Source organism: Pelmatolapia mariae, linkage group LG10_11 (genome assembly GCF_036321145.2).
Source record: "Pelmatolapia mariae isolate MD_Pm_ZW linkage group LG10_11, Pm_UMD_F_2, whole genome shotgun sequence".
Classification (NCBI taxonomy): Eukaryota; Metazoa; Chordata; class Actinopteri; order Cichliformes; family Cichlidae; genus Pelmatolapia; species Pelmatolapia mariae.
Window position 1 is genome coordinate 17,763,787 of NC_086236.1, and position 26,322 is coordinate 17,790,108.

The 26,322-nt window shown below is 41.2% G+C and overlaps 2 protein-coding genes across 2 annotated transcripts in view; one reads left to right on the forward strand and one right to left on the reverse strand.

The window, feature by feature from the left end:
- Positions 1-685: 685 nt before the first annotated feature.
- Positions 686-2,710, reverse strand: zar1l (zygote arrest 1-like). The gene is made up of 4 exons (XM_063488467.1): positions 2,129-2,710; positions 1,206-1,298; positions 1,056-1,130; positions 686-829 (listed from the first exon to the last, which is right to left on the reverse strand). Exons 1-4 carry the CDS (start codon positions 2,708-2,710, stop codon positions 686-688), a joined length of 894 nt encoding a protein of 297 aa, XP_063344537.1.
- Positions 2,711-4,094: 1,384 nt separating this feature from the next.
- pds5b (PDS5 cohesin associated factor B) overlaps positions 4,095-26,322 on the forward strand; it is a 30,012-nt gene continuing 7,784 nt past the window's right edge. The window contains exons 1-16 of the mRNA XM_063486619.1: positions 4,095-4,161; positions 12,035-12,162; positions 12,400-12,603; positions 12,978-13,064; positions 16,754-16,851; positions 17,635-17,761; positions 18,141-18,221; positions 18,723-18,863; positions 19,688-19,803; positions 20,951-21,045; positions 21,219-21,364; positions 21,663-21,814; positions 23,494-23,607; positions 23,700-23,781; positions 23,870-23,918; positions 24,050-24,189. Coding sequence (XP_063342689.1) covers positions 12,055-12,162; positions 12,400-12,603; positions 12,978-13,064; positions 16,754-16,851; positions 17,635-17,761; positions 18,141-18,221; positions 18,723-18,863; positions 19,688-19,803; positions 20,951-21,045; positions 21,219-21,364; positions 21,663-21,814; positions 23,494-23,607; positions 23,700-23,781; positions 23,870-23,918; positions 24,050-24,189 — 1,740 coding nt within the window. The 5' untranslated portion in view covers positions 4,095-4,161; positions 12,035-12,054. The remainder of the gene's footprint in view (positions 4,162-12,034; positions 12,163-12,399; positions 12,604-12,977; positions 13,065-16,753; positions 16,852-17,634; positions 17,762-18,140; positions 18,222-18,722; positions 18,864-19,687; positions 19,804-20,950; positions 21,046-21,218; positions 21,365-21,662; positions 21,815-23,493; positions 23,608-23,699; positions 23,782-23,869; positions 23,919-24,049; positions 24,190-26,322) is intronic.

Below are 26,322 nucleotides of genomic sequence, written 5' to 3' on the forward strand. Positions count from 1 at the left end.
TTCATTTCTAATCCTCTCTCTCCTGATCTTAATAGCTTGAAATCTGAACATCTTTAGCTCTGCCAGCCTTCAAACCATGCATCACAGCAAGTCTCACTACTGTCCTTAAACATTTCATTTCACTCTTGCCATCTTTGTGTCACTAATAACCTGACACTCATCTTGCCTGACCCCAAGTATTTAAACCTGTCTTCCTCTCATTCACTCACATGTATTCCATCTTGCTTCTGATTTTCATTCCTTTTCTCCCCAGAGGATACCTCCACCTCTCCACTACAGATCACAATGTCATCTGCAAACATCAGTCTACAGATATTCGTGCCCGACCTCTGCCGGAACATTGTATTACTGCAGTAGAGTAACATACCCAGTAGACTGAGTATAATAGGCAAGCACCCCATCATTTCCATTTTGACTTCATAGTGTATGTATACATTCAGGAATCTCAACTTTTAAGGTGCAGTGTTTATTTCTTCATACAAAAATAGTTTTCATGTTAGGTACCAGGATCAGTGAGGGGGAAAGAATTTTTAAAGTTGGCTCAAACCAGGGCAGCGATTCAGCTCTTTTGCTGGTTGGAGTGACTCTTCAAGTTTGCTACTGGGGGCGGTGGCAGCTTCTCTTTGTGGCATGACTTTACACATCAGCCTTATTGGTGTAACCTCAGGCCTTCACGGCGGGCAACTCAGACAATGTATTTGAAGCTGTAGGTGGCGTCACAGGACAGCTTCATTCCCTTGCAGCGACAGCACAGGTCCTGACGGTGAGGCTTCTTCATGTTAATGTGCCTCTGCTTCTTCTCACAGATGCAGCAAGTCTGAGAGCAACCCTGACACGGGGGGGGGGGGGGCAAAAGAACATCATCAGCATAAGAAACAGCACAGGCTTTTCTCATCCCTACAGAAGGAATGCCTTACTGAGACTGATAGTGCCTTAGAAATGTGATCCAGTTTATTTAAATGCCCCACACAGAATCTGACTGACCCTGTGACTCCACTTTAAGTCCAAGTGATCAAATCATCTTGTGAAAGTTCCTCAAAAACAAGTTCACGTACCTTGCACAGGATAGATTCCACTCTGTAGGGGTTAAACCCCACTTGACACTTCCGGCAGAGCTGCTTGTAGTACACCTGCCAAAGCAGTCGCTCCATTTTAGCTCAGCAAGAATGCAGGTATTTGTTTGTGCAATGCTCGTTACCACTAACCTTACTGGTTCCAGAGATGCACCATACATAAGCACTCTCCCACCGGATGTTGCACTTTTTGCAGTGGAAAAACCCATACCTCTGCTCCAGGAACTGGAAAAAACAAAGATAAATACAATGTGTACAAAATCTTTTTTTATACCACAGCTGGGGGTTTTTCCCTGTGGGCTGCACTGACTGAAAACATTCTGGTGATACTTTTATGGAGAATGTGAGTGAGTGCATAGATTTTGAACTTAACTATCGTGATACGTTTTGAGTTTCCCATTACCATTCATACTACAAAGTAGTTAATGAACAAGATAGTTTTTCAATTTAAAAACATTTATGTTTAGCTTTTATAAATATAGAACAGTCTGGGCAATGAGTTATCAGAAATGTCTCTCATTTTATACATCTGTCATGTAGAGAAAGTGAGACAGTGTGAAAAACTGCATTTAAATTGCTTTTAAGTTTAAACTTCTTTACACTGACAGAAGAGGGAGTTTCATTGGTTCGACCCATTAAGATCAAATTTAGCTTTATGTGGCCCACAAGGAGTTTGACATCCCTGCTTTAACTGCTTTTTGTTTAATAAAACTAATTTTAAGACAATTAGTATATTATACTGTTTGTGTTTTTGAACACGTTATGATCTTTTACACTTCTTAAATCTTAAATAAATCAAGTTTCGTTAGATGTTTTTTAGTGTACAAAAAGTACCGAGTTAAAATCAGAACATTTAAATGAGCCTACGGTGACATTTACTAATTAACTAAAATAATCTATATTTCCGGATGGATAATAGGTTTTAAATGACAGTCATACTAATTAGGCTATAGTTTGAGGGCTTGAACCACAGATGACTGAGGGGTTTTCTGAGTTACATCGTGGATTGGAAAACTACAGACAGTGCTCATTGCCATTTCCCCACACGCATCCACCTGAAAGTTGGCTCCCTTTGGAGACCGGTGGATAGCTGTCTTGGAGTCCTCTGGGGCTTCCTCGCCACTTTGATCCCCATCGGCCTCGGACGTGGCCTGCTCGGCGGCGGCTTCACCTTCTCCTTCACCACCGCAGTCTTCGAGTTTCTTTGGGAAGAGCCTGCGGTCAAACACCGGCGAATAGATGGACACGGGCCTCAGGAAGCGCAAGTTGCTCATTGGCGGCGTGTGGCACTGCGCCTTCCCCTCCGGTGTGGACGCATCGGGGCTCCTGGGGAGCTTGCAGGGAGTGGGAAGTTCATCGCAGAACAGCGTTTTGGGGCCAAGAGAGCACTGGACAATTTTATCCACCCTGGCGTTCACTTGCACGCCGCACTCTTTGGTGTTCGCCTTCTTGAGCGGAGGGGGTAAACTGGGGTTGACCTGGGATAGGAGGGTCTTGTAGAGCTCCAGGTAGTTGAGGCCCTGGGGGTTCATGAAGCGACCATCTCTCTTGCCCCAGTTGCCGACCTGAGCCGGGGAAGCGCAGACAGGGTTACCATATACATTGTATGGTGGAAAGGTGGACAGGAACCCCTCCATCCTGGAGCCATGAAACCAGTCCAACTTCGTCCTCGTGAGATTTATAGCCTACGCTTACCTTCTCTAGGCACTGATTGGTTAATTGAGAACAGCGGTGTGCAGGCTCGACTATAGGTAGAGATACTGTGCCCTGTATTATTTATTAATAATAAGGCTCTGTTGACTACAGCAAGAATGGCTGGCTATGCATTTGAAAGTGTAGTGGTACATTTTTGGGGGCCATCTTTAAAAATTAAGTTAAATTAAAATTGTTTTTATCAAAAAACTGCAGAAAATCTCTGCTGAAACAAGACTCTGTGCCAAATCCACTTCTGCAGCAAGCGCGCTGCTTTATTTGAACATCCAAATCCGAAATGTTATATTGGAGCTCCCCCTATGGGCTGGCTCATGTTGGCCAGAGACCCATCGGAGAAAGACAAAGCAAGCAGGAGATTTATGAGGCATGCAGTTACACCTTTATTTATTTATTTTTAGTTGGACGTTATGTGAACCAGCTTGGCAAGAAGGTTGTATAACTTCAGTAATATTGCTTTTTTAGTAAAGCCACTGAAGTCAGAAAATATATAATTTGAAAGCCAAACATGTGTTAGAAGTATTAAAAATGTGAATGAGTAGGTTAGCAGACAAAGGAAATTGAGAAATAAATACCCATGGGCATTGTCCCATAAATGTGATTTTTATTTTTAAAATGTCTGTGTGAATAAATGACTTTATATGGTATATATTCTAACAGTAGGGGCGCACTTAAAACGCCAGAAGCGCCATTCAGCAACAACTATTTATATTTCTAATTCCAGTTTACACAGGATTAACGTAAATGCACCGTTACTGTCATATTTATGTGATCATTTTCACGCACAAACCCCTTTAGTTGAATCATGGGTTGGTGGTGAGTTCAGGCTCTGTCGGAATCCTGGGTTTTCCGTTTGATATGCAAAATAGACAACAATGCCTTAAAGAATAGTGTCAAAACATTATCGTTTGGATGTTTAAAACTGTATTTTTTAAACTGTGGGATTAAATGTAAATTCTGTTTAAGAAGACTAATGTTTTATTTGGCAGGGTTCGTGTATTTTGTAGGCCTGTGCTAAATAAAATCCACTCTAAATTAATTTAGTGTGGTTTTTTTTTAATGCAAATTACCTGCTTTTATCTTTAAAGTGCGCTTCACGAGGACTGTTAGATATATTACAGGAACTTTCTTTTATATGTGTTTGAATACTCGAAATCTTTTTGGAAATTTTTACAAACAAAAACTGAAAAAGACGCTCCGCGCGTCACGTGAAGGGCTCAGCAGAAGTACCCGAACTCGCCCTATAGGTGGCGCTACGCACCCATCGATGGTTTTTACCCACGGGCACTGAATCTCTACATATTGGCGCCATTTTGGAGCTAGGAGGGGGAAGAGAGCTGCAGAGGAGGACACGATTTATCACAATTCACCGTAACAGGTAAGAAAATGCACAAAGAAGCGAATCGTTTTGATTGAAAAGCAGCGATATTTTCGGACGTCGTTGCCACAGAGTCGATGTGATCCGGGATGTATCCGCGGAGCTCCCGGGTTTCCAGCGCTAAAAAAGGCGGAGCAGAGCCCGCCTCGCTCGCCTGTGTTCTCGGCAGCCTTGTCCGATTCACAGCGCTGGTTGACCTGGTCCTGCGGCGGAACAAAAAAATGGTTAGCTAGTAAAATAGTAGTCTGCTGACTGGGCTCCCCGCAGCACGAACAGACAGTGGGGGTCGGCTTGGTTGTGTGAGCGGGCTCGGGATATTGATATGGATATAACGGTAGTTAGCCGGTGTGTTTTGTTCGGTGCAGCGTTACTCTCAGTCCGCCCTCTGTCACTGAGATTGCTCTGCTGCTAACGCTAGCTCGGCACGCTAGTTTTTAGCGTGGATACTAGCGAGCTAACAGCAGCTAGATGGATTAGCCACAGTCAACATAACAGCAATAAGGCAGCCTGGCCTGAACACGCTGCTGTACCAATAACAATACCCTCTATTCACGAACAGCTTCCCGACTGTGTAATAACTCACCCACGTGAAATCGGCCTTGAGAATAAATTATTAGTCTAACTCTGGTAGTGATCTCGTAGTATTTTCGTTGTGACGCTCATTATTGCGGGCTTTTAGTGCAAGGCGCATTACTTTTTTTTTCTTTCTTTAAATTGCAGAGACCTGATCCTCTAGCGGTAATTGTGTATTTAAGGCTTCTCGAGATTTTAAAGACTTTTACTTAACGAGTTTGCGCAACAATGAAAATATGAACACAAATAGAAGCTTTGGAGGTGAAAAAGTAGCGTGTGATCAAATAGGACATATTTATTTTCGCAGCCAAGTCGCTTCCAGAGAGCTGTAGGGCATCTGATGTGACAGCTATCAGTCTATATATGTATATGAAAAATATAATCTTTGTATATGTTTTTAATTTTATTATTGCTATTGTTTTTAAATCGCTTCATTATCAGCATTGCGTTTTGATGAGCGGATTAAAGATTGTAAGCAGTCTAAAATATCTGATTACATGGCCATGTAACGCTGGGTTAGATATTTGTTTCATTTGGATTTCTCTCCATGTACACACACACACACACACAGACACAAAATAAATAAATTTAAAAAATCCTCTTAAAATAACACAATTTAAAATCCCAAATAGGATTTTAATGTATTCATTCTTGGTGCGAATTGCAAATAAAATAATGCTACAGGCAGAACTCATTTATCAGGAGCCACTTTGCACTTCTTCAAGAGATAATTTGGCCCTATTTAAAAAATCAAATGCAGGCTGTGCTCCTTTAAGCATTAACTGAATTGTAAACTGAGCTGAATTATGTTTAGTCAAGCTCTTCCTCTTCAAAACCAAGATTTTCAGTTTGTTTCTCTTTGATGGTTGCCTTGTGGTGAATGGATACAGAGGAGTAATGATGTGTGTGCTGCCTAATGCCCGTAGAGATGTGATTCAGCCTTCACTTGTCCATTTCATTTCATCTGAGGAAAAGCTCAACTCTTTGAAAGCGTTTCCCTTCTTCAGCCAGTTTCCATCGCTTTGTTTTTGTGAGAGTGCCCGCGCGGAGGTCGACGAGTTCGCCCTTAAAGCTGGCCGGTGTCCGGTTCCCTCTCTGTTTGCTGACATTCACCCTCATCCCTGTGATCACCCAAATGGGAGGGGGGTTAAAATCAAGGATGTCTCTGTCAGAGTTCGAATTAGGTTCGAAGAATGGAAAGTTCTCACATTTCTGCTGGCAGCTGCCTTTAAAAGGCAAAAGTGGGAAGAGCATAAGCAACTAATGGGGGGGAGGAAAGGCTCTCGGTGGGGGGATAAATGTGTTTTTACTGTGATAAACCAGTAATAAGCTGAAAGTAGCTCATGTTCAGGAGGTTGTGTATGGGACAGCTTGCTCCTTTGTGATTATTTAGTGCTGGTTCCCTGGTGGATGGTACCCACGCAGCCTCTCTAGGTTGAGAAATAATCTGCTGTGATTGGCTGCCAGAGCTCAACTGTGTATCAGTGTGGCAGAATGAGAGAGGGATGGACTCAAATTTGGCAGCAGCTGTGGGTGGAAAAGAAGGTCAGAATCAAACAATTTGGCAGCTTGCCAATGTCCTGTGTGTGTGTCTGTGTGTGTTTTTGTAAAAGCTCAACTACAGCTACAGAAAATTGTTTGGTTGTGATTCATAACTAGGTTTTGGAGTCTGGTCTCTAAATCAAGCGCTTTTGTCAGACGGCAGACCCACTGACCGGGGCCGCTTCATAAATCAGTTTTTCTTTCGGGGTTAAAAGTAGCTGAAATTGAAGGAACAAACAGCTCAGTTGTGAGAGAAGAAAATCATCTGTTCATTTTTCAGTGCTTCTTATAGCTGCATATGTGCAGTGTTTTGTTTTTTTTTTAAATTGTATTTGTTATGTAGTTGTATTGAATAAAACAACTATATAATTTTTTTTCTTAACGAGCAAAAGGAGATAATATTACAGCCAAGTAAAACAAAAAACATTTGACTAAATTTCATGCTGCCTGGTCTGAGCTGTGGATCGGGCAGCCTAACATATGCCTATCAGGGAAGTTGAAGTGAGCAGTTGGATGAGGATGATCTCGGTTTGGCATTTTGTGCACTTTCCAAAGGAATCGTACAGATTTCCCCACTAAAAGGTACTTATCTGTTATGGTAAATGGACTGGTTCTTCTATAGCGTTTTTCTTTTCTACTTGAGCACTCAAAGTACTTTGTACAACTTTCCTCATTCACCTATTCACACTCATTTATATGAGGGTTTTTTTTTTTTTTTACTAAGCTTAAATGCTTTCTGTCTAACACTTTCACACATTCACACTCCAATGAACACATGAGAGAGCAACTTGGGGTTCAGTAGCTTGCTCAAGGATACTTTGGCATGCAGGCTGGAGCAGCCAGGGATCGAATCACCAACCTTCCAATTATATTGAAAGGTTATATTTTGAAAGCTCCAAGTAGGATACTGGGGTTTGTGAATTGAGTTTTTACTTTTGAGCAGATGTGATGCCTTTTTAAAGAGAGATATTGTAGAGGTATTAATAGATATTATTGTAGGGTCTTTACCTTACAATTTAAAGTACCTGTTGTTGTAATTTGTTGCTATATAAATAAAATTGAATTGAATAAAGATCTATATGCACACATAACCACAGGATTGCAGAAACTAAGATTGGGATATGATCCCTTTTTCCAGAATACCCAACCGTAGTCTGGGTTTCTGCAGTCATATAGCAGTTTGTCACATGATGTCATGCACATTGCTTGAGCGCTGTCTGTCATATTGGCGCTTGGTGAGTAATTCCTAGATGTTGCTGGCGGTCATTGGGTGAAATTGGTTACAAAGAAGAGATTTTTGCTGCACCAAAAATCTCTGCAAACGTTCTAGCCGAGCAGTAGTAAACTTGGAAAAAGTGTGAGGATAACTGCATTTGCCTTCAGAGTAAAACTTGTTTCAGCACGGCAGTCAGTAAGTTTTAAAAAGGCCTGGTTTTTACTTTGAAGGCAAACTGTCTCAGTTTTGGCAGTTTTCACATTATCGCTGCTACTGGAGGAGTAGCTGGCGAGTGTTTGCAGACAAGCTGGCGTGTTCTGTGCAAACTACGAGTGACAGCAGCAATCAGCTAGGAACCAAAGCAGCACGGTGGTTTTCACCAGTTGTGGAGTACTCCATTTTTCTTTCCTTCATGACCAGTGGTTGCCAGGTGATTGCAGACTGGTCCAAATTGCCAGTCAAGTTATCAGCATGTGACTGCATATCCTGAATTGAAAGCACAGTGATTTGCTGCCCTAAGGTGAACTCACAATGGGTTTGAAGTGTGCCTCATGTGTCTTTAGCTGGTGTCCAAATCTGTCTGTCTATGGACAGATTTTGTCAATAGGATAGCATCATAGTGTGGAAGTGACAGTGAGCAAAATGAAGGCCAAGATCATTGGTGTGTCATTAAATCAGGTAACATTTTAACGACTACTAAGTGCACATGGGTTTTTTGCTATGTTAACATATCCTGAATACACCAGAGGCCTTTGCTATGAAGAAAGATTTGGATTTATCCAAGCACCGTCAAGCTTTTACCCTGTTATCAGTGTGATTAGGTGATTAAGAGTCTAATTCTTAGTGGGGATGGTAAGTGCAATGGTAAGTTATTCTGGAGATCTAACCTGCTTACCTGTTGATTGAGTTAATGGCCACCTTTGTGTGACCGCTTAAGGGCTCATTATGGTCGCTGCAGTGGTCATTGTGCACACAAGTAGTGACGTCATCATTTATACCGCCAGTGAGGGCACACTGGGTTGGCTCCAGTATTCTCCTAAGCGGTAGAGGTGTCACCACTCATACAAAACCTCCACATCAGTGTTACTACTGGAGTACAAAAGTCTTTTGGGGTTTTTTTTGTCTTTCCAACATCTCCCTTGGTATCATCTGGAAATCTTTTGCTCTGATGAATCATTAACATGGTTCTTAAGAACTGACTATCATACACTCATTCCTTCAGTCTGGTGATGCCACAGATGCAAGGTTGCAAAAACTGAAAGCCCCATGACATGCATGAGGGCTGCTTGCTCCATGGCATGTGACGTTTCGGTGATGCTCTCAGATTTTTTTTTTTTTTTGGGGGGGGGGGCTGCTTAAAGAGCTTGTAGAGGCATAGTAGTGCGGTGTGATGCCCTAACTGCTCCAAAGTATGGAACTCCAAAGCTTCCTCAGGGACAGCTGCCTTGCCATGTTGACAAATCTATAAACCACGTGAGAGGACGGCCTGTCATCACATTCAAAAGTGCCCCATTAAACCTGAAAATGCAGAAAATCATGAATGTCATTGTCTAGGACTGAAAGCGACAGTGACTTTGTGTGAGGAGTTTAGGTGCCGAAACAAACTGAAGCATACCCAGATCATTAAGCACAGTGTGAATGCATGCCAGCGGGCGAGTCGGAAAGGGGCGGATACTTGGGCATGACACAAAGTAATCACATCCCCAAGTAGGGAGCTAAATTTCATTATGAGATGTGGGAGAGTCTGAGAAAATTAACAAACAAACTCCTCCACAGAGACACAGTACACAACAGCGAACAGCTAACACCTCTGCTGATTATCATAGCCGCCACTAAAGTTGCAGAGAAATATCAAGCTAGAACATCTAACCTGTGTGTGTTAACACTGACGCTTTTGCGGTGTGGTTTTTGTATATGACTCACAAAGGTAATCATTATCACTCGCTCTGAAACTTGATTGCATTATTTAAACCGCCATCTGATCTGATTTCATTACTGATGTATGACTATGTGCAAGTTTGATTTTGATTAATTTTATTTTAAATAACTAAAATTATAAGGAAATAACGAGATGTATATAAATTATAATTGTATATAAAAGATGGCCCACCAGAGTTACATAGAGTCAAAGGAAGCGTCTTCAGATTGCTTGTTTGTTGTTGAGAAACCCATTATATGACTCTTTGAATACTGGCTCCTTTAGTCAATGTTTCTTTGGACAGCATAGCAAATTATAAATTGCTCCCTATTACATGCGATGCAACAATTTACCATCTTGCTATCCTGAGGGGACTTTATGCTCTGATGGTTCTCTGGAAATTGAATTGAATTGGGAAAAGTAAATGACTGCAAAATGAGTCTGTGCACTCACGATCTTCAGCTAAGTACCTACATTCACATTAATCTGCTTCATCTATTAAATATTTTTACATGTCTGCGTTGTTAGCTGTTTTTGTGAGGTTATGTTAACGGCTAGAAAACTGACATGAAAATAGACCAAGACGTGAGTCTGGAGAAAATTACTGTTTTGGTTAATAGCAGCATTTCTGAGCTGTAACCGAGGAAAGCTGCCATGTCTTGGATTCTAGTTTCTAATATCAGGGTTTTGATATATTTAAACCAAGCAGCTCACTGGGCCTAAACATTGTGCAAAAGCTACAAGAGCTGCAGACATTTTGTTAGTTAATATCAGCCTGCTGTTCCCTTTAAGCCACAACATGTTTTTAAAAAACAGCCTGCAAAGATTATAAAGTACAAGGCAGATGTTATGACTTATTACCCTTATTACCACTAATTAGGGTTGGCTAAATCATGCCAATGTACTCTCACATGTATGCTTTTTTCTCTATCTACTAGTGTTGTCGTGGAGGGTAGAACAACAAGAACTGAGTGTCATGAAGTGCCCAGAGGGGAGCACTGCAAAGCTAAATTAATGAGTCAGCGAGGTATGTCGAGCTTAAAGTTTGAGATCTCAACATTACAGATGGCTCGCTTTTTGACTAGCTAGAAAAACCTGGCCCAAAACAGGTTACGTTAAGAGTTGAAATAGTCTGGAGTACCATTTTTAAGTAATTGTGTCACAGGCTTCTGACTTTATTAGATGGAGGCAGAAAAGGGGCAGCGAGGGCCATCAACATTTTATATATGCAAACTGTTGGGTCATGTCGCACTAATGCTGCAGAGGTTAAGTCACAAGTGATCAAAATGCAGCTCTTATTCACAGCGGTGTACATGCATTCAGTTGGTTGTTCGTGATCCTGAAGAGCTGTCAAGTCTGTTTTTAAACTGCTGTAATGCCCACAAATGAGAAAATGAATCAGTTCATTTGAATCACCAAGAATATTCAATCGGTGAAATTAATTTTACTTTGATCTGACTAAGAACTAATTTGATTTCAACCTTCCCTGTTATTAGACTGTGGTACCGTGTCAGAACTGAATGCACTGATGTTTAAATGCATTCATTTTAAAGCCTGAGAGCACTCAGAGTGCACCAAGTGGAGGGAAAAAATACAGATATCTGCTTAAAAGATTAACTATTTTCTGCAGCTTTGCTCTCTTTCCATATTTGCCACTGTTGACTTCTGCAGTAACATTTTTTTGTAGATCTCTATCACATGTTCCTCTGATAATGTCTCTGACTGAAGTAGGCTGCACTCAGTTAATCCATTTTGTGCAGAAGAAGAGTTAAATTATGCCTCTTTTTGTCTGAGAGCACACGGAGCCTGAAGCAGAAATCCCGGGTTAACAAAGAAAGCCGATAACCGCTTCTGTGATACCTGTTATCTCTGACTGGGATTTTGTTAAGCCAGCTAACACAAAGAAAGCCTAGCTATGTCAAAATGATTTCATAGTGCACCCCTCAGCTCATTCAAGCTCTTGGTATAGTCATAAACTGTAAGCCGGGCTTTAGTTTGTCTGACAATTCAGGCTTTAGGTGAAGAGTAAATTCTTCTAACTGGGTGCACACATTTCTGTTACTTTTAATGTCATTAATGGGGGGAAAAAGCCATAGTGGGAATGGTTTATTTAGTTGTTTGAAAGGTGCAGCATGTATTATCTGGTTAAGAGCAGCTAAATTGGACGTCAAAGCACATTTTGTATCATGTGAATGCCCTAAAACGCAAACTGGGTGTAAATCCTTGAAATGCTTGTGGCTGCGGTAATGAAATGTGGAGCACAATGGTAGCAGAAGCTCGCAAGGAAGGGAAAAAAAAATCAGCCATGCTCTCTGAATGCAGCAATTTCATCCTGGACACAGCTTGTAGGAAGCTATTGCTGTGCTGTGAATATCTCGCTGAATATTTCAGAGGTTGCTCTCTTTCAGACTGCTTTAGAAGCTTTAAAGTATTAAAAAGATTTCCTGTGGGTCTCAAGAAGTTAACATTGTGCCTTTTCATGCTTTTTTTTTTTTTTTTTTCCCCTCAAATCAAGATTCAGCAAGTTTTCAAGGTTCTGGGGTTTGACTCTCTTCCTTTGCTCTCTGTCAAAATAGTATTGCTGCTCTTGTGTTTGTAATTAATGCTCTTGTGTCTCTCCGCAGGCAGTGAAGAGCTAAAGAGGATGGCTCACTCTAAAGCTCGAGCCACAGACGGGAAGGTGACCTACCCCCCGGGGGTCAAGGAGATCTCTGACAAAATCTCCAAGGAGGAAATGGTTCGAAGGCTCAAGGTCAGTGTCAGATTGGTCATTACTGCTTCAGTAGTAGTTTTTGGAGTGGTCTTATATTGAGGAATATTGCTGATATATCAGTGAAAGAATAATCATCTTTAAAAAAGTGTTTCACTTTGCTTGGTGTACCTGAATAAACCCATTTTAAACCTCATTGTCTTGGAGTGATGATTGTTTTACCCCATTAACCTCGGGGACTTGCCTTCCCCCATTTAAAATACCCCATCTCTTTTCTAGATGGTTGTCAAGACCTTTATGGACATGGACCAGGACTCTGAGGAAGAGAAGGAGCTCTACCTGAACCTGGCCCTCCACCTGGCCTCAGACTTCTTTCTCAAACACCCAGATAAAGATGTGCGTCTGTTGGTGGCCTGCTGTCTGGCAGACATATTCAGGATTTATGCCCCAGAGGCCCCTTACACTTCCCCAGACAAACTAAAGGTAGGGTGATTCATATTTTCTTCGGTAGCTTAAACTAAACCTATCGAAATTACTTCACTCTGTCTTGTTAGAGTTACTGTTGTAATTAGACAACCCTGCTTCTGCTTCTCTAGAGGATTCATGTAATGCTAATTGGACAAATTGTTATATTCAGTCAACAGGTGTACTTGAAATTCATTCAGCTGGAGATGTGACTTCTTTAAAGTTCAGTGTGTGTTATATGGAAATCTCTGTGGGTGTCCTTTGAAAATGTTCAAACTGTTAACAATGTATTTATATTTACTTTAGTGTAATTTTTTGATCATGCCTGAATTTTGCTTAGTAGAGCTGCTCACATGAAGGATTCACTGTATGCGTGTTTTTGTTTTGTCTAGGACATTTTCATGTTCATCACCAGACAACTGAAAGGCCTGGAGGACACTAAAAGCGCACAGTTCAACAGATACTTCTACCTGCTGGAGGTGCGTGACTGAGCTTTTGTGGCTAACATGTAGCACTGGGGGTTTGGTCACAGTAAATTGAATTTGGTCCCAAGTAGTTTGATCAAAATACAGCGAGGAGTTTCAAAGTTTAATTTGAGCTTTTACAAAATTTGCAGTGTGGTTGTGCTGTCCTGGTTCTTTAATTGCAACAGTGGAGTGTGTGGAGTTGTTTGTTGTGACATTAAATACCAAGACGTGTACACCTGGTTGCTACAATGGAGGCTTGTGCATCACAGAACTATCAGGAATAGCCACTTGGATACTGGTTACTTCTTTTGCTGAAGGCTTTGCTCTGTGTGTGGATGCCATCTCTAAATGGCAGCAGGGATGCTTTTTTACAATAAAGTAGGCTGTAGTATTTGTGATGTTTCTGAGAGGCATGGTAAAGTGCCACCGTAAAGTCTTGCATTCAGCATGCATTGCATTGTGCAGGTAAAAGGTCAGCCATGCACTGAGAAAGGATGGCTTCCTCTTTGCAATAGATTTCACTCAACAACTCCTAGCAACCACTCTCTGTTTGGTCGGAGAATAGATCTTTTCCTTCCAACTTTGTGTGACTGAGGCCTAATGCATGTGTGCACTCCTGGTTGCATAATAAATGACTGCAGCTAACTGTATCTGAACTCCGTTTAAAGGATTAAAAAAATGTACTGTGCTTTCAGAAAATCATTTATTTAAACTAAATTAGACTTTAGCATTTTTGGAAGCTCTTTGAAGAATCTCGTTCTGATTTGATTTGATTTTTCCCTCATTAATACTTTGTTTTGTTTTTCTGTCTTCCTGCTTGTGTGGTTCAATTTGCTGTGTGCGTGTGTGTTTTTCATTAAATTATGAGTTTGTGCCAAGAAGCAATTTCCCCACAAAATGAAAGAGACAAACTGCTTTTAATTGCAAGTCATTGTCTTTTGTCTGCAACTTAATGATTATTAGGATTGTAATTAAAGCTGCAGTTATAACTGGGGCCTTAATGTTGCCGTTTGAAGACGGGGGAAATCTTGCCAGTTTTTTTCTTCTTCTTTTTTTAATGATTATTGTTAACACAGCAACAGTGAAATCCAAATGATCTGTTGTGGGAGCGTATAATAATAATAATAATAATAAAAGTTTTAATAACTGGAACTACACCTATTATATTTTGGGGGAGGGGCAAGGGTTGTACATGCTTAAACTAAGCACAAGTGTTCATGATGGTCGTGAGAGATATCGTTTACCTAGGTAATGTTTTCGCTGGAAATGTTGAAAGTATCAAACACTTAAAACACTTAAGTTTAACAATAATTAAAGTAATTTAGCCTTGAAGCACTTCAACAACCTGCACAAATACTGTCATGTGATAAAACCGGAAAATATTATCTTCCTGAGATGTTGTGACTTGGCTCAGTCTTTTTAACCAAATACTTAAAGCCCTGCTTTGCCACCATGTAGCTGCATCAGTAATTTCCATCCACCGTTTGCTCTTCCTGTCATACGGAGCGCAGCTAGCGAGTGCTCCAGTGAAGCTCGGTGGAGTTGTCTGTTTACCTTTGGGTCACATGTCACCAGCTGTTAGTATCTCCTCCTCCGTAGACTGCCGGTACTCGGCGGTGTGTTTTAGCCTCAAGCAGTGAAACAACTTCAATGTTCCACCTTCAGAGGGAACAGTATTCTTGCATATTTTACAAAGTATTGTGCATTGTTGAGCTTTCTTTTTAGGTACTGGATCAGAGGCTGACACACAACTCTCGCTTTCAGACATGCCTGGGCTTATTGTGTTGTAAAATGCACTAGGAAACATAAACACATGGCAATGATTTGACATTTTTATATCACTTCAAATATCTGTACCTTACTATAACAGATGGTATGATATGGCACAGCCCTAATGTATGAACTGATTAAAATTTGATGGTCAAGATCATTGTGAGCTCATCTCAACCTTATATTAAGCAGTTCTGATGAAGACTAGTAATCTTCCTCTACTGCAGTCAGCTCAGCTCACACTAACTTCAAAGCAGGCCAAGTTCATATTAACTAGCTTTAAAGAATATATGTTATCCTTACAAAGCATGCTGTGGATATGTAAAACATATCAGTGGAGAGTGGGAGTAGTGGAAAAGGTCGCTCTTCTACATGTTTAAGCATGTTAAGTGGGTGGCTTAATAAAGGACTTGAATTGCTTTTTCAACTGCAAAGGTTTTAATTGTGCTAACAGCACACAGAGTAGTTGTTGGCTTTGGAAGAACAATTTCTCACTCTTTCTCAACGTTTGCTTTCTCCACTGTCGTGCTATCTCAGTGCTTTCTGCTGTGTGTATCAGAGCAAGGCAGATGCAGAGCCATGCAGCCCTAATACACTGAAGCCCTTGCACTGGCCAGTATTGATATGTTTTATCATTAAACTTGGTCACTGCCCTGAAATACTGTTTCCTCTGGTGTCATTTCTCCTTATCTGTTGGGACTGAGTGCGAGTTTTATTTTAGTGTCCGATTTCAGTCCTCTTAAGAGGTGGCTGCTGCCTGGTCACGGTGTCATGGCTGAATACCCTCAGGCTTATTTTAAAAACAAGAGTGAATGTTACCTCAGCTTGAGGTGGAAATGATTACATTTATAGCTGTTGGTTTTTTGTTTGTTTGTTTTTCCCCTCTTGTTTAGCAAGTCCCATTAGCATAAGATTGCATGTATTACTGTACCTGGTACAGTAGGCACTTCTAAAGCAGTCAGACTTGCTGCAACTTATTGTTTCAAGATTGCTTTATTTGTAAGTCTCTCGTAGTTGTTGGTGTTTGCCTGCTTATGTTAAACTACAATTTTGCATGTATTGCATCAAGATGCATTTCCATTAAATGTTGTAAAGCAATCTGAGTTTTGAAAAGTCTGCAATGATGGAGAGCACAGGCTGTAAATAAACAACGGCAAATGTGTTGGATTCCATAGAGGAAGATTCTACCAGCTACATGATAAGGACAGGTGGATTGGACCCTACAGTCTGTTAATCTATGCAGCTCCTGTAGATGTTATATACAGGTGGCCCAGTACTTTTGTCCATACAGTGTATATTTATGGATTAATGGTAAGTGGCACAATATTTTTTGTTTGTACAGCCTATTAGGTTTTGGAACCTGTATAATATTTTAGTACCCAACCCTAGCACCCACGTAGCACCAAACTCCAGCTCAACCCAGTCAGAAAATGGGCAGTGAACTTAATGGGAGACACTTATTGGAGCGTTGAACTGTTAAAGGGCTTCAGAGGTTGGTAGAGACCAGAAATGAAGGTAAACCAGTTACAGCAGATTGCCGCTCCTCCTTGAGCCTTCTTTCTCTCAGAGGTTTCTTCCTGTTAAAAAGGATTTTTTTTTTTCCTTCCAACTGCCAAGTGCGTGCTCAAAGGGTGCTCTTTGATTGTTGGGCTTTATCTCTGTGATACAATTTAAAGCATTTTGAGAATGCTGTGATTTGGTGCTAGATAAATAAAATTGAATTGAAAATTGAATTAAAGGGGGAAGGAGCATTCAGCAGGTAGACGCATGCACACTTCACTGAGCTGATGCTCATTCATAAGAGCTGAATTTTGTCACCATATCAACTTTGAAGGCTATAAGTGTTTTAACCACTTGACAAGAAAACACAGCTGTGCTGCATGAATATTTTCATATATATCTTGTCGCCTCTTTTTCTTTTTTTCCCCCAGAACATCGCATGGGTGAAATCCTACAACATTTGCTTTGAGCTTGAAGACAGCAACGAGATTTTCACCCAGCTCTACAGAACTCTCTTCCAGGTCATCAAGTGAGTCCCTATTTATAAGTCACAACGAACCACCTCGGTTTTCATGGTGTATTGCATGTGTGTCTTTGCCCAGATTTTATTTTTTCTAATTCCTTCCTTTATTTTTTTTTTGCCTTCCTGCAGTCCTGACAGCGCTAAGCTGCTGTGATTCAAACATCTGAAAATTGTCTTTGCTGCTGCATCGTAAAAATGCACAGTAGCGGTACAGTTGTTTCTAAGTGATTGCCCTCTCGCCTCTCTTCTTTTTCTTCTAACCCCCCACCTCTCAATTTTACTGTGCTGAACACAACCTCCAGGGCTAAATTCTGCAGTACAGAATCTGGCTCTTTGCCACTGGAAAGAAATTGTGGTTGTCTGTGTCAAGGTTGTGCCAACACGGTGCTTTTTTTACTGCATTGAAAGAATCTAAAGAAGCCTGCTTTCCATTTAAAATATTCTCAGTGATCCAGCAGGTGTTGGTGAGATGGTGTCAATATGTGTGGAAGTGGCGTTTCCAGAGAGTGCGACATAATGAGACTGGTAATGCTTGGTACTGTTAAGGAAGACAGTCAATCAGATTTAAATTTAGCTAATAAGCTTTGCTGCCCTGCTGTAGTGCAGATCATTATGAGCAGGTTTACCCACCCTTTGTGTGAGCGGTGCATCTTCAAAGACACAAAGTGTTTTGTTTGTGAGGAAGGTTACTTTTTGAAATGAGAGGTCCTGCCAGAAAAACAACAAGTCACATCAGTTATACAAAGAGTCCTTCCTTAATCTTTGACCTTTTGTGCATTGTTTCCCTAGCAACGGGCACAACCAGAAAGTGCACATGCATATGGTGGATCTGATGAGCTCAATCATCTGTGAGGGAGACACCGTATCGCAGGAGCTGCTGGACACCGTGTTGGTCAATCTAGTGCCAGCGCACAAGGTACGTCGGGTGAAGTGCAGATGCGCATCCGTTTAACTGTCTCAGTAACGCGCTCGTAGTACCGCCACAAAAGATGATCCAAGTAGAACCGGCTCAGTAAAGGAAAGCCTTAAAAAAATAAATTGAAATGTTCACTAGACTGAGGCCAGTATGATTTTCCATACTCTCTAATTCAGTGAGACCCCTGCAGGTGGGAAGAGGTAAAGCAGCTTAAGCGCTGGTCCACAAGAATGTGTGGACATCTGCTCCCAAACTATCCAAATGGCATTCAGACAAGAGATGATGGACTACACCCTCGTTTTTCACAGTCACATCTCTGAACATTGCTGTGGTTTTCTGTTTTATTCACCAATTTGTTTTTGTTGTTGTTGTTATCCAGAATTTGAATAAACAAGCATATGACCTGGCCAAAGCTCTGCTGAAGAGGACTGCCCAGGCTATTGAACCCTACATCACCAATGTAAGATTAAATCTTTGACACTCTTATTTATAGTGCTGTTTTAATCCTTTACTTCATTTTACACAGGAGACATAGTCATATTTAAACCTGTTAACAGTCATAACACTCAAAAGTGATACTTTCAGAGGTGTAACTGTGGCTCTGAAGTTGGTGGCGTGTAGTGTGATATGAAGAATGTGATATTAACTCTACTTGAAGCACAGCCTGCTGTGCTTGAAATGTTTCTGTGCTGTAGGAGTTTCATATCTGTGCTAATGAAGCTAAGAGATAACTTCTAATGCCTCCTAATCCACGTGGTTTACACGTCCTTGGTTAAAATACCGAATCCCTCCCACCTTCAATAGCTGTTCTGTGATGGATCTCAGATACTTAAGATGATTTGTGGTCTTGCACACACGTACTTACTCCTCTCTCCACTAACGCAGTCCGAGTTTGAGTCGTGCGATCATGTAGGAGTTTTATCAGTAATCTTTACTCCTCCTGCTCTGTCGTCTGCATCAGTTTTTCAACCAGGTGCTGATGCTGGGAAAGACCTCAGTCAGCGATCTGTCTGAGCACGTTTTTGACCTCATCTTGGAGCTTTACAACATAGACAGCCACCTGCTGCTCTCAGTGTTGCCGCAGCTGGAGTTCAAGCTCAAGGTATAGTGACAAAAATCCACATTTATTTATTTATTTTATCTTTGTCTGTGTAGTTGTTTTGCGTAATATTATGATATTTACAAGAATTTAATATTTTTAAAGCAGTTGCATTGTGATGTTAGCAGTAGTTTTAGATTAAGCAGCAATACTTCAATAAGTATTGATATTATAACTACAGTCAAACTGCAAAAGCATTAACTCTTGGAGCCATTACACACAGAACTGCACATTTTCACTTTCTCTGCAGGTTTGTTGATTCATATTAGAAAGATAAAGCAGTCAGCCAGTCAGCATAATGTTGCCTCTGCAGTGTCTCATAAAGGCATCCCGCTGATGGATAACGCTCATTAACTGTTCATAGGGAGTGAGGATCACTGCTGTCTCCTCAAAATAATAGCTGTGATAAAATCTCTCTGCTTTAGACTAGAATCTCTCTCTCTCTCTCTCTCGCTCTCTCTCTCGCTCTCGCTCTCGCTCTCTCTCTCTCTCTCTCTCTCTCTGATGCTTGCTCCCCCTTTGCCTTTCTCTCACTCCCGCTTGTTTCATCTTTTTATCTCTCACTCTTTCTTTCCTCTTTCCTCCCCCTATTGCACTTTTGTCTTTCTTTCATGCTTCCCTCTTCCTTCCTCGTCTCCTTTGTCTCGCTGCTGATTCGCAAACAAGATTGATACCAAAGAAAGTACTGCCGTTGTCTGTTATGAAAATGGTAATGTTTCCCGTGTAGTTAATGTAAATGACTTGGCACCTCGTTCCAATCGACGCAGCCAATTTTGGTGCATCATTTCTCTCCCCGTCTCTTTCTCTTTCCCCGCTCGTCTCTGCAGAGTAATGATAATGATGAGAGGCTGCAGGTGGTGAAGCTGCTGGCTAAGATGTTTGGAGCCAAGGACTCTGAGTTGGCTGCGCAGAACAAACCACTCTGGCAGTGTTACCTGGGCAGGTGGGATTCAGTGTTGTGGATCTGACAAATGTCTCTATAATCGCGATGGATCATTTTGATTGATAACTTTGCTTTCAAAGAGACAAAAGAATCATCTTTTCTTTTTTAGCTTGCATTTAGTATCAATTGGTTGGTTCACTTTTGGATTATTACTATATTTTAAACCATATTAAAACTAAATATATTTTCTTTTTTTGTGGTTACACTGAATTCTTCACTTTCTGATTATTACTACATAAATGCCACACCAATCCTGTGTGATAAAACACAGCGAACTGTTTGCCATAGGCAGGAGAGATGATCAAAACGAAGACAGATGGAGAATCGGGTGTGAACACGAGGCTGTAGATAATTAAAATAAATGAGAAAAATAGAACTGTGCTTGTCATTAATGTACGCGTGTCATGGTGTTGCATTGAACAGTCGTACAGTTGTATTATAAAATCAAGTCTTGCAAAGAACAAAGGGAAGAGTTGAGAGTACTTCCTGCAGCTGATCAAGCAGATTTCAGGTGTGGAATTGTGGGTGAACTGGCCCTTTAATGGCTCCTAGATAATACTATGTATTAAAGTAGAGTAGATGAGAGCACAGGACGGAAACAAACAGATGCCAACGTTAGCAGTAGACTGCTTACATGAAGCGTATCTACAGTTTCCTGCTCTTACCATGAGAAATAAAATTGAATCTACTGGGTTCTCTTATATCAGGATGTGTGTGACATTGAGCACCAGAAGTGAGTTTTTCCACCTTAATATATCTCTTAAACCCATTGGGAGAGTCTGGTGAAGCCTGTCTGTAGACGGTTAAACAGATTACATGCTGCTGTTAATCCACAAAGAGAGTCTGGGCTGTAATTTGTATCTCATTAGTTTTACAGGGTTCGACCCTGTCAATACAGTGCAGCTTAGCTAGTTTATCTGGCTTAGAGTTAGACATATTCGGCCCCAATATACCTGAATTTTACTGCGTGTCCAAAATATGTGGGAGGGTTTGGTGGGAGTCATGTGACTGAGAGTGTAATATAAAGTGAGCTTGTTGATGTATGTTGTGTTACCCACATGAGACGGTGTCTTCTTAGATCTGTGTTCATGTACGAGCCACCTTTTAAAGTCGCCGACATTAACGTCAGTTTCTTTTATCAAAAAAGGTTTAATGACATCCACGTGCCTATCAGATTGGAGTGTGTCAAATTCGCCAGTCACTGTCTCATGAACCACCCAGACCTGGCCAAAGACCTCACAGGTAAAAACACACGGACACTTTCATGCTTTTGTGTGCTGAGAACTGCATCTGCGTGAAGGCCGCTCGAGTGTGTGCTCGACATGAAATGAGAAGCAGCTGCCTGGTGCTTTCTTTGCGTTCGAGGTAGCCAGTCCTCTCACGTCCCACTCATTTGTTCCTGTTTCCTTCCCCAGAATACTTGAGGGTCAGATCACATGACCCAGAGGAGGCTATTCGCCATGATGTCATTGTCTCTATAGTAACGGCTGCCAAGAAGGATTTGTCTCTAGTCAACGATGCACTGCTCAATTATGTAAAGGAGAGGACTTTGGACAAGAGAGTAAGTCATGTTTTTTAAATCCTGGTCAGTAATAATGATGATGTTGTTGTTATTATTATTAGTATTATTTTATTATTGATGTATCAGATTGTTTCAGATATAGTTACACTGTTGTTGTTTGTTTTGGGTTTATTGATCTAATGGTGAGATTTATAATTTGATTATTAATATTTTTGTTGGTACATGTTTGGCTTAAATGGCAGTAAACAATCACGTCAGCCACTGCACCTGCCCATAGAATATTTTATTTTCTAACTAGTAGTTGCATTGAAACGTTTTCTTTTTAATTTGCCGTCAGTGGCGCGTGCGTAAGGAGGCCATGATGGGCCTTGCGTCGATCTACAGGAAGTACTCGCTGCAGGGAGAAGGCGGGAGGGAGGCCTCAAAACAGATTTCCTGGATCAAAGACAAGCTTCTGCACATCTACTACCAGAACAGCATTGATGACAGGTTTGTGTGCATGTTTTTCTGTCGGCTACAGTAAATTCATAACAAGCTCAAAATGTATTCATTTAGTACCTGGGAGTTTAACTTTTTAACTTTTTGTGTGATTGCAGAGGAAAAAGCTGGTAGTGGTGCATTTCAGAGTCTTAATTTACTGTGATGAACAATTCCTGCTCTGTGCATAACTAACTGAATGTAGAAAATGACCTCTAATAAGTTTATTCCCAGCAGAAACATTAAAATCTGCCTTTAATATCCACCTTTCTCTGCACTGTATTTATCAGTGCGGTGTCATAGCCGTATGGAGGAAGAGAGACTGGTTCTGTCACCCTGCCGAGGCTCATAATGTAGAGCAGTCCCAAATATTTTTGTAAGCGAGTTGTGTGCGTGGGACTTTTTATTATTCTTTGAGCAGCATTCCTTTGATGGTGTGTGATTGTTTCTCCATCTCTCCACCTACACTTACTCAACATGGACAGCATCATTCTGCAAAATGTCACCAGCTGAATTAGAAGTAGATTAGCTGATACGAGGCAAACTGAGATGGGTTTTTAAAGCCTAAATTGAGTAAAAGAAAAGGGAGAGGAAGAGAACGAGGCGTCGGACTCGAATCTCAGTGGACTTTCTGTGGGTGTAGGTGTCCTCTGCTGCAGTGGAGCCACTCAGCTGCTGACAGGAAAGTGCCCGATGTTGTCAGAGTGTATGAATGTGTGTTGTGTGAACAGCAGGGTAGCTTTACTTGTGTTGGTTCAGCAGTTTCCCCTTGAAAAACTCTAAAACTTCAGCGCATAAAGGCTGAAAAGGGTTTTTTGTTCTTGTTGTTAATGTTGTTGTTGTGACGAGTGTTGACATTTGAGCTTATGTTTGAATTAATTAATTTACATATCAGTGAGGTGTGTGATGGTGGTGCAGCACCAAGAGGGCTGAGAGACAGTGACAGATGAATGTGTTCTTAAGTGGGAGTAGGTGGAAGACAGCCTGGAGAGGTGGAGGTATGATGTGGAGTAAAGAGGAATGAAAGTCAATAGAAGGAAGTCAGAATACTCGTGTGTGTGTGTGTGTGTGTGTGAATGAGAGGGAGGCAGGAAGATGCAAGTAGAGACAGTGAAGGTAGATGAGTTTAAATATGTGCGGTCAGCCATCCAAAGCAGCAGGCGAGAGAGGTGAAGAAGACAGTCCAGGCAGGGTGGAGTGGGTGGAGATTCAGAGGTGATTTGTTACAGAAGGATAGAAGCAAGAATGAAAGAGAATATTTACAGGATCAGTTAATGTGCTGATGGCAGTTTGACTCTGAGCTCTGAACGCAGGCCCTTCGAGAGCCGACGTTAAAGGCGCAGTCCCGTCTAGACTTGAATTTAGACCCAGGAGCTGCCAGCAGGGTTTTGTTGAGGGTTTCTGGCTGCCCACAGGCTAATGGGCTAATTTAAATAAGTAATGAAGTAATGTCTGCAGTAAAGTAAAGCTCCCAGGAGCCATTAGTCAGAGTACTAAATTGAATCAGTAACCTGTGTAGAGATGCTCAGTGATGTCATATCTCTCTTCTGGTTTTAGTTAAAGGTTCAGCTGCTGCTTTCTGTACCGGCTAGGATCTATTAACTATTACTAACCACTTGCACCCAAACATTTTTATTATTTATTATTATTTATTTAATTTTCTCCGTAAAATTTGCCCTCTGTACGTACAGGTTGCTGGTGGAGCGGGTTTTTGCCCAGTACATGGTTCCTCACAACCTGGAAACCACTGAAAGAATGAAGTGTCTATACTACCTGTATGCCACCCTGGACACAAATGCTGTTAAGTAAGTCGGTTTTTAATTGTTATGCAACAACATGTGTATTAAAGGAGGCCTGGCAAACACATCATTGTGTCCCTTGCTTCTTTCACCTGCAGAGCTTTGAATGAGATGTGGAAGTGCCAGAATCTGTTGAGACACCATGTCAAAGACCTGCTGGACCTGATCAAAAAACCCAAGGTAACTAATGCACACCACAGACTTTAATAACTGCACTATACTTGTCTCTAAAAGGTTTTTCTGTAACTGTATGTTTGTTTGTTTTCAGTCTGAAGCATCCAACAAGGCTGTGTTTGCCAAAGTCATGGTGATCACAAGTAAGGCATCTCTCTGAATTCAGCACGTTCTTTCAAACAGGAAAAATGAACAAAAGTGATCGCAGGGTGACCTTCTCACCCTTATTTCACATCGATTTCACTGTGACATGCTAAAATTTCTCTGTGAACAGGGAACCTGCCAGACCCTGGCAAGGCTCAGGACTTTGTGAAGAAGCTGGCTCAGGTCCTGGATGATGATGAGCGAATCAGAGATCAGTTAGAAACCTTGGTCAGCCCCGCGTGCTCTTGCAAGCAAGCTGAAGTCTGTGTGGTGAGTGTTGAGTTTCTTAGAGATAACGATGTGGTTTCCTTTAAGCGAAATACTTTCATCCCTCCACTAGCTTTGTGTTATTTGACCCGATTCTTCATATAGGTACTGTAGTCGTAAATGTACTTATTTGTTCATAGAGTTCACATCTTCCAATTTTTGTGCATAAGACGACACTTTTATACACATATGTCAGTATTTTGAGTCCAAAGTATCCTTGTCTTTATTATATATAATCTGTTATAACCTTTAAATGAGCAGTTACTCGACTTTAGTACATTTCAAAGGTGGTTTTAAAATGTTTTATAGTTTTAGTCTCCATGAAGCATGATGGCAGCTTGGTTTCGTGACAGTTTCAGTGACCGATCGTTGTCACGGTGGGGAAATGTATTGAAACAATCAACCCCTGCTCCGCTGTAAGGAGGATTTTATTAGGGCTGCCCGCCATAATTTCTCTCTCTCCGTCTGATGTCTCGCCGAATACAGAAGACAGACTGAGACGTGTGACTGTAGCGGTCTTGAGCAGTAATTCTCCCGGCTTTCTGAAGATCCTTCAAAGTTTTTCTTTGGACATCGGCTGCTCTTTCACTCATTTTTAATCCATTTGTGGTACCTAATCATATACAGAGGATTTCTTTTTGTTTGTAAAACATTGACCTATGAATCACTCAAGCACAAAAAGGCACCTGTGCGCCAGCGTTGTGTCTGCGTAAACAACTTAGCAAAGACACAATTTTACATTGCGTCCTCAGACACTTTGTTAGTAGCAGCCTGATGCATAAACAAACGTTTTCCTGTTTCGTTAGTTGAATCTGTGAACGTTGCCAAGGGTAACAGTCTTGGCAACGTGGCATTTTTGCAACATGACGGTGATTCGAAAAGAGCTACTGGCCAAAAACTTGTATCTCAGCATGATGTGCAGCGTGTCCTTTAAAATTTGAGGAAACTAGACAAGTCGAGGACAAAAAAAAAGAGTGGCAGACCTAAAGATCCATCTTAAGAATTAGGGGAGGAAAATATATCAAAGCCCTCAGAAATGCCTAGAGACCGTCAGTTGATCCATCTGCTACTCACTGAAGCCTCATCAGAAATGGTCTCAGTGGAAGAGTGGCTGTGAAGAAGCCATTCTTAAAGAAAGGAAACAGAAAAGGCTCAGGTATGCCAAGTTATACAGGACCTGGACTGAAAATCAATAGCACAAAAGCAGAAAAGTACCATCAGATTTTGATCCAACATGCAGTACCTTCTGGAGAGCATCTGATTGGCAGCAGCTTCAGGATGACAATGATCACAAACACACTGCCAGTGCAGTAGAAGCATACCTGGATAGAAAAGCACACAATGAAACACTATCTGTCAAGGATTGGCTTTCCAAGAGCCCGGACCTCAATATCATTGAAGCAGTGTGCTTTCATGTTGACAGAGAACAGAACGAAAGGCAGCCATGTCCTTCAAGACGTCTGGAGAAGTATTCCTGAAGATTACTTAAAGAAATTACAGGAAAAATCAGCTAAGAGAGTTCAGTCTGTAACGATGAATAAAGGTGGTCATACCAAATATTGACTTTCAAGCCTGTTAGAACTGCACAGACTCTGTTTTTGCTTTATATACTGTATTTACGTTTATGTTTGCACATAAATCACTGCTTCTTTCCCATTTTTCTTAGAAAATGGAAAGAAATGAGGGGAGGCATGAGACACTTGCACAATAGAGTATTTCACTAGAAAGTATTTTTGGTATTTTTTTCTTGTTGCTTAATCCTGCGGCAGATTTGCTAAGTTGGCAACAATTAAGTGAACTAAATGATGATGCTCACTGCTGTGAGTATATGAGATGTTAGGCGTTCATGCTGCTGTGTTTGTATTTCCACATTTTAAAAAAATGGGAAAAAAAAGCAGCATTAGATTTTAGTCCAGCTGTGAAATCTCACTCCAGGTGGCTTTGGTTTAGCAATACTGAAAAGGCACAGAGAATATTACAGTCGTGTGTTTTAGACATTTTTATTTTGTAGACTTACGGTCATAAAACCCTGAGCTGGTGCTGTAAGCATTGCCACAAAGTGCCTGCTCATAGGGGGTCGTCTGATTGGTGGAGTTTTCTCTCTGTTAGGGTCTTCGTATTGTTGTGGTTTGGTGC

Coding starts and splice junctions, on each gene's coding strand:
- zar1l (XM_063488467.1), bottom strand. CDS start 2,710: ATGGAGGGGTTCCTGTCCACCTTTCCACCATACAATGTATATGGTAAC. Junction 1,299..2,128: donor CAAAGGGAGCCAACTTTCAG/GTGGATGCGTGT, acceptor TGTTTTTTCCAG/TTCCTGGAGCAGAGGTATGG. Junction 830..1,055: donor TGGAATCTATCCTGTGCAAG/GTACGTGAACTT, acceptor CCCCCGTGTCAG/GGTTGCTCTCAGACTTGCTG.